Below are 7,714 nucleotides of genomic sequence, written 5' to 3'. Positions count from 1 at the left end.
CGATAAGTTAGTCAGTTCATAAATATACTTCACCAGAATTGGTCATCTGACCAACCCAGCTCCCTCCAGTGATGGAGATGTTTAACTCTGTTGTTTTTACTAATAAATACTTTTAAAGCTAATAAGATGTACTCTGTTATCCAGCTATACACATCTGAAACAACACATACTCAATGTGTGCTTATAAAAGTAGCACACCAATACATAGACCCATATACTGACACACACACGCAAATATATATATATATATATATATATATATATATATATATATATATATATATATATATATATATATATATATATATATATATATATATATATATATAATATATATATATATATATATATATATATATATATATATATATATATATATATATATATATATATATATATATATATATATATATATATATATATATATATATATATATATATATATATATATATATATATATATATATATATATATATATATATATATATATATGTGTGTGTGTGTGTGTGTTTTTATATATATATATATATATATATATATATATATATATATATATATATATATATATATATATATATATATATATATATATATATATATATATATATATATATATATATATATATATATATATATATATATATATATATATATATATTACATTCCTTTTTCCGGGAAGGTTGCTGTCTCATTGCTTGTATTCGTGGCCCATTGACCTACAATTAATTCTTTGTTGTTGCTAATTCAATCTTTCTTGCAAGAACTTGAAATCGCTTGATAATTACCGAAGCCCTATTGAAAAGAAAATTCAGATAGTTATAACAGAATATAGATAACAGAACTATTTTATTGGATCTATTTGCTGATCCAAGTAATGGGTGGTTTCATAAAAAAGAAAAAATGTAATTAGTGGACCGTTTTCATCCAAGCAATGGGTGGTTTCATAAAAAAAAAAACTTTTAATTAGTGGACTTTTTTCTTTTGAGGTACTTTCGTGCAGCCCAGCAGCTTTTAAAGGTTTAAGTTTTTTTATGGAAATTGGGAATTCTTAACAAAGAAAGGTTAAAATTATTTCCTTTTTCTTGTATGCCAAATATTATATGAAGGATTTTTTAGTAAGGATCCTTATAGCAACATTTTTCCGTCTCCAAGTTATACTATGTAGTTACTGTATATCATTATGTTCTGTAATCCTCCTCATACTATAGGGTTTCCAGTTAATATGTTAATTACGAAACTGCTCTGTACGATAATGTGCCCGTTTGCTTTAGAATCAACCAAGATATTTTAGTTATCTGGAATAGGTAATAAAAAATATGATTGAAATGCAGGGCAAAGAATGCCTTAATTCGGATTCCGGTTAATGAATGTCTTGTTTTGGCCTCACAAAAAGTTTTAATGGCTCCAGGTTGGAATGATCAAGTGAAAGTGTTTCATGCTGTCGCTCGGGAGAGATTTCTTTTGTCAATGAAAAATGAGAAGCTGGGAACTAAAATTAACGATCTAAAACGATCACTGGCAAAAAAAATCCCATTCATTTAAAAAATACTCCCAGAATCTTCAAGGTCCGAGTAATCAACTATATAAAAAATTCAAGGAATGAATCCTGGGTTTCAGGCAACTCTCTTTCACACAGCAAGACAACTCTCTGTCAGCTAGCTTCACCCACCCTTTGTCCTCCAAAATGAAAGAAAGATAATTTTCTAACATTAGTATTTTCCAGAATATGCTAAAGCACATGACACAGTATAAGAATTGCATATTTTCCCTCCAACATGAAACAATACCTCTTAAGAATATAAAAGAACATTACATAAGCCCTTGTTCACATCTCGCACGAATCACATAACACCCTCAAACATATTTCGTAAGACTTCGTAACCAAATACGTGAAAATAAAAAGTAAAGTCTAGAAATAACATTAATCTACATATACTGACTCAAATGAAGAATACAATAAAATTAACAATGAAAGTCTTACGCAACTTACATAATAAACTTATTCCTACGCGAGAGAAACTCACCTTAAGAGATGGCTAACGTCTTCAATGCACAAATGAGAATGCAAATAAAATGCATGAATAAACCGCTTTATTTACTCTACAGTAGCCCAGCTTCGTAAGAGTGCTCCCCTCAAAAAATATTATTTATCCTGGGCCTCAATCCATCAAATGAGCCTGAGATAAATAATCTGCAATCACGTTATCTTTACCTTATATATGCTTTTCATTAGTACAATAGGGTTGCAAACATTATGACCACATGGTTAACTTTTGATTATAATTTTTCTTCTTATTAACGAAAGTTATAGGCTTATGATCGATATACATTCTAATATCTTCATTTTGTGGTCGATTCACATAAATTAAAATTCTGTTTATCTCTGCGATCAGCACCAGCAGTTCTTTTTTAAGTGTCTAGTCGACTCGTTGCTGCTTGTTTAGCTTTGATGATATATAACAAACAAGGTGAAGAATTCCTTCCTTATCTTCTTGCAATAAGACGATTCCAATCCCGTCATCTGACACATCGACTTGGATAAGGTATTTTTCGGTGAAATCCAGTGCTTCAAGTATCAGTTTCCAAGTTAATATGGCCTTCCTCAGATTTTCTTTTTTTCTGGATATCTTGATAACGTAGGTCTGGCCACTGCTCTTCTCCAAAATCTGGAATGGTTCTAGGAACTTGTTGGTTAGAGTGAATCTCCTTTTCGATGAACACACCAGTACCAGATGTCTTACCGCAACCTGTCTGTAATGACTCTTCATACCAAACCTTTTCTTTGCTTGTCCTTGACTCGTTTTCAGGTTTTCTAAGGAAAATTTCCTTAATTCGCCGATCCTTACCCTCAAATCCTTGATATTTCCTCTGTCTGTTTCTATTCGATTCTTTCCTTTTTCTGCCAACATTTTCATCGGTACTTGTATTTCTCGTCCAAATATCATTTCATCGGGGCTACAACCCATGCTTGCTTGATGAATTACGTATCTCAACGGTAGTACAATGTCCAATTCATTCACCGTTTCATTGCAGAACTTTGTTAACATACTTTTCTAAGTTTGATGAAACCTCTCTTATGCACCTTGGGTCTCTGAATGATAAGCAGTTAATAGTTGTTATTTCACAACCAACAGTTTCATTACATCCTAAAATAATTTTGAGGTGAGATTCGTTTCTTGGTCACTTTGAAAGATCTCCGGAATACCAAGCTTGGTAAAAAAATCTAGTAAATTCTCGGTAATTATTTTGGCTCTGATGTTCCTATTGGGTATGGCTTCTGGGTATCTCGTCACTGGACACATAAAGGTTAACATATTTCGTGACATTTTTTCACCCTTGATTAAAGACCCACAATGTCAATCATTACCTTGCTGAAGGGTTCGCATCACACCTCTATCGGGTGTAAGGGAGCTTTCTTACTGTACTCTTTCGGCTTTCCAGCGATTTTACATACGTGAAATGTGCAGCAAGACTGGCTCACCTCCTTATATATGCCAGGCCAGAAAAAATGTTTCATAATCTTGTCCATCATCTTCCTTATTCCTATATGCCCCATCTCGTGCACTACATCGATCATCTACCTTCTCAACAGTATGGAAATTAATATCTGACAATATATCACCAATCAGCATTCCCAGGGATATCGCCGTGTCTATGATTTCTCATTAGCAACCCATCCTTAGGATAATAACAGTTCGAAAACTGATGTGCCTCTGTCTCGCCCACCACACACTACAATAACTCTGTTAACATTATATCCTTCCGTTGCAATCATTTCAGCCTTCTCTTACTCACTTGTACTTCTAACGCTGAGGTTTCTATTTCTTTCTTATCCATTTCTTCTTTGTCCTCATGTCCACTTGTCTGTCGTTCCTCTTCATTTTGGGCTTACTCTGGAGTTGTCTTGCGTAACATCAAGGGAATCCTCTTCTTTAGAAAAAAAATCTTCCAAGTTCATCCCTCCCTCAGTTTTCAGCAGCTATTTTCTTCATCATACTCCAAGTTTTCACACAACTAGGAAACAGATACGAGTAATACTTCTCGAGTTCAGTCGTAGGACTATACTTCGATGGTTTCTCTGTTACAATGGGACACAGTGCTCCACCAACCTCATTACCCCGTTGGATGTCTACCTCTTTTGACAGCCATTGAATCCTTTACCACAAAATCAAAATTACCTGTCACCAACTCACATGACAGATTAAACGGCAAATAGGGGTAACCTCCTCACCTCCTATTCACTTCAAAACAACTGAGTCTCCTCTGAGAGACAGTTCCACCAACGGGTGTACTCCTTGTACCACCACACTAAGGTTACTATCCTGACATGGGTTTGCTCTCTCCCGTCTATTGTTGTTAACATAACTTTATAAATATATAGTTTGAAGGTATCCCCGCTGTTTAGGTTTGTCCTGTTTGTCTAATAAACGTTGGCTGGTTTATTTTCCTTTTCGACGTTTCCCGATTGTTTCTTTGTCTTCACATTCTGTGAAGTCAAAATATCACTAATCACTTGGGCAACTGCTTTCGGTTGGTTCTACCAACATTCTTTACTGATATGGTCTCTCTTCCCACACTTAAAACAGAGAATATTAATATTCTGTACATCTTTCACGATACTTGAAGGAGGAATATTCGATGATTGTTGTTGTACTATCACATTTGGCTTAGGAACAGTACCAGTGCTAGTTCCGCTTTAACTGTTCAACCTGTTCTCGTATTTAATACTGAACTGGTTTCCATGTTTCAGCAAATACATGCCACGTGGTCATAGCGATGGTAGAAACTTCATGCCCGAGTAGGGTTTACGACTGATTATATTATAATCTTCACTCAGTGCAGCGGCTTTATCAAGTTTTTTTCCCCTACTCTCTCTCTCTCAAGTATGTTCGAATATGTTCAGGAATTCCTTGTAGATACTGCTCTAGTATTATAAATTCTTCTAAATCAGCCATCTCCAGCACGTTAGCAAGCTTTATCCATCTTTAGAAATATTGTCGCATCGGATAAGGGTAATCAAGGAAGATCATTTCCTCGTCCTTCCACAAATTTTGGAGATTTTCCTTATAATATTCAGGGGTCATCTGGTAAACCTTCTGCACGCTCCTCTTTACTACTTGATACTCCTTTCTTTGGTCCTGAGATAAGGATTAATAGGCACTGAGGCCTTTCCCAATCATTAGGGTCTGCAATAACACATCATTCATCTTCTGGTCCTTTCATCGACTATGCGACCGTTTCAAAATGATCGAAGGACACATCAGGACTCTCTTTTGTATACCTTGGAATTAACCTCTGGGCATACGACACATTAAACACTTTTTCGTGCGTACCAAAGGTTGCCTCTTTCTACGTTGCCGACTGTGCACAGGCATTCAAAAGCTCCATATCCCGCATATGTGGTGCAATCTCTTTTGCCTCTTCCTTCTCATTTTCTCCTCGTTTCCTCTCTTTTTCTTCCATCTTCCTCGCATGTCTTGCAATCTCTCTGGCTTCTCGTTTTTTTTTCTTCCATTTCCTTCGCACTTGCCATCGTCTTCAACTTGATCATATTCTCCTCCGCAGCTGTTCATCGAATCTCAAATTATACCTTCCTTACTAATCTCTTGCCTTCAGTTTGTGGGTCAACTGGTCCTTGCATTGCTACTAATTCTTCCTCGGTTTCCTCCAACAGTTTATGAGTTTACCAACTCTTCTGAGACTAGGAATTTAATTAGGGCTTTAATCATTCCACTCGTTGCATGGCCACCATATGCCATGAAAATAGAGAGCCACTGAGCTTCAATTACATTGTCTTCTGACAATTCTTGAGCATCTGGGTTATTCTAAATCTCCTGGATATCAAACTGTGCCATCTTGTGAATTTACAATATCTGATACCTCTCCAAAAATATATATCCTAACAATACACAAACTCTATCAACACTAAATTCTTCAAAACCTTTAATCAAAACACGGCCCTTTTATCACCAATATTTAAAACTAATTCGCTCGATCGCAAGGGTCTAGGATCAAAAATATATTATAAGATGGTTCCTTCTCTGGGAACCTAGCATCTAATGTCATATATATTAAAGATTGTGAGCTATACAACCCCCAGAGCTCAAAACTCACCTGTTTGTTTTCACTTCAAATCTGTTACATATGAAAATATTAATGGCCGAGCTCTAAGACAGTTATATAACTCCCAGACAGCAATATATAAGACAATGAATATCTAAAGGTCTCTTAAGCACACTCAAAACAAAACTGGGTATTTATTCTTAAGACTTATCTAAATACCTCTTACTTTAATTTTTTCAACAGGATACAAGCGAATACTGATTTAAACACTGGTGATTGGAATTATACACACTTTACAGAAAATTAATATTATCTATAAAAATCACAACAATGTGAAAAGAATTTATATAAAACAAATAAATCACTACATATATTAACCTCTTCCGCACGACGGGTCGAACGGGTGTCCCATCATTTTTGCCGTATATATTACGATGGGTCGAACGGGTGACCCAAGGTTATATTAAATCCCACAGAGACATAAAGAAAGTCGGAATGGCCACAATAGATTAGTTTTCCCTATTCGTAATGCCTGTGGTGCTCTTATTCGTCTACTATAGAAAATGGGATTTTCCAGAATAAAAGAAAACTGGGCATTCGTCTTTGTGGAAGCAGCATCACCAGCAGTCGCGCGGGAGTTGTTTGTTGGTGGCGGACATACGAACGTTTTCTGCTGTGTTTTTGCCTTTTTTGTGTTGATTTCATAATGTCTGACATTGAAATTTCGGACAGTGATGATTCATATCATCCAGAGGAGGATATGGGGGATTCAGACAGTGAAGACTATACGTCAATGGAGAGTGATATCCATGAAAGTGACGACGAATCATTCCTTTCTTTAGGTGGTGGATGGTCACGTGTTGATGTTTTTGCCGATAAGAGGCCTAACTCAGTACCTCCCCTAAGGCAGGCCTATAGTGGTGTGAATCCCAACCTTGGAATAAGCAGTGACTCATCAGTGATAGAGTGCGTGAAAAAATTCATCACAGGTGATATTGTAGCGCACATCGTGGAATGTTCAAATGAACGTGCGAAGCATTTTTTTGAAGAAAATCCTGAACTCAAAGGTAAAATAAACAGACTGAAATGGCATGAAATTACAGTGGGTGAATTGTATGTCTTTCTGGCTTTATATATATATACAGGACAGTGTAAATATAGTGAAATAAACCAGTATTGGACAAGGCAACCTTACGAACCAGGTGTTCATTTTTTTTGTTCATCTATCATGAGCAGAGATAGATATCTATCAATAATGAAATTTTTGAGATTTACCTTGCCAGAGACTGTAAACAAAAGGATGCCATCTACACGATTGGATACATTTCGTGAAAAGATTCTCGTGCCCATGATGGGAAATGTCGATCCAGGGAAAAATATCGCCATTGATGAAGCATTGGTATTATGGAAAGGACGACTTGGCTTTCGCCAATTTATAAAAACCAAACGTGCTCGCTTTGGCATAAAGGTTTTTGTCATGTGCAACAGTGAAAAAGAGTGGAGTGGATACTGCTACAATTTTCAAATCTATTATGGAAAAGAAACTAGTGACTCTTATGTTTTGCCAAATGTCCCTGGGGCTAATGAGTTGTCTATCAGTGAGAAAATAGTTGTGCATTTGGCAAACTCTGTCCTTGGGCAAGGACGTCA

The 7,714-nt window shown here is 35.6% G+C and overlaps 1 protein-coding gene across 1 annotated transcript in view; it reads left to right on the top strand.

Annotated features, from left to right (window-relative positions):
- The first annotated feature begins 6,770 nt into the window (after window positions 1-6,770).
- The window catches only part of LOC137622496 (piggyBac transposable element-derived protein 4-like), a 1,740-nt gene continuing 796 nt past the window's right edge, over window positions 6,771-7,714 (top strand). The window contains exons 1-2 of the mRNA XM_068353101.1: window positions 6,771-7,131; window positions 7,348-7,714. The exon at window positions 7,348-7,714 is cut by the window's right edge and continues 796 nt beyond it. Of these exons, the coding sequence (XP_068209202.1) occupies window positions 6,771-7,131; window positions 7,348-7,714 (728 nt within the window). The remainder of the gene's footprint in view (window positions 7,132-7,347) is intronic.

Source organism: Palaemon carinicauda, chromosome 29, assembly GCF_036898095.1.
Source record: "Palaemon carinicauda isolate YSFRI2023 chromosome 29, ASM3689809v2, whole genome shotgun sequence".
Classification (NCBI taxonomy): domain Eukaryota; kingdom Metazoa; phylum Arthropoda; class Malacostraca; order Decapoda; family Palaemonidae; genus Palaemon; species Palaemon carinicauda.
The sequence above is the reverse complement of the archived record's forward strand: the minus strand, read 5'-3'. Positions and strand labels throughout refer to the sequence as shown.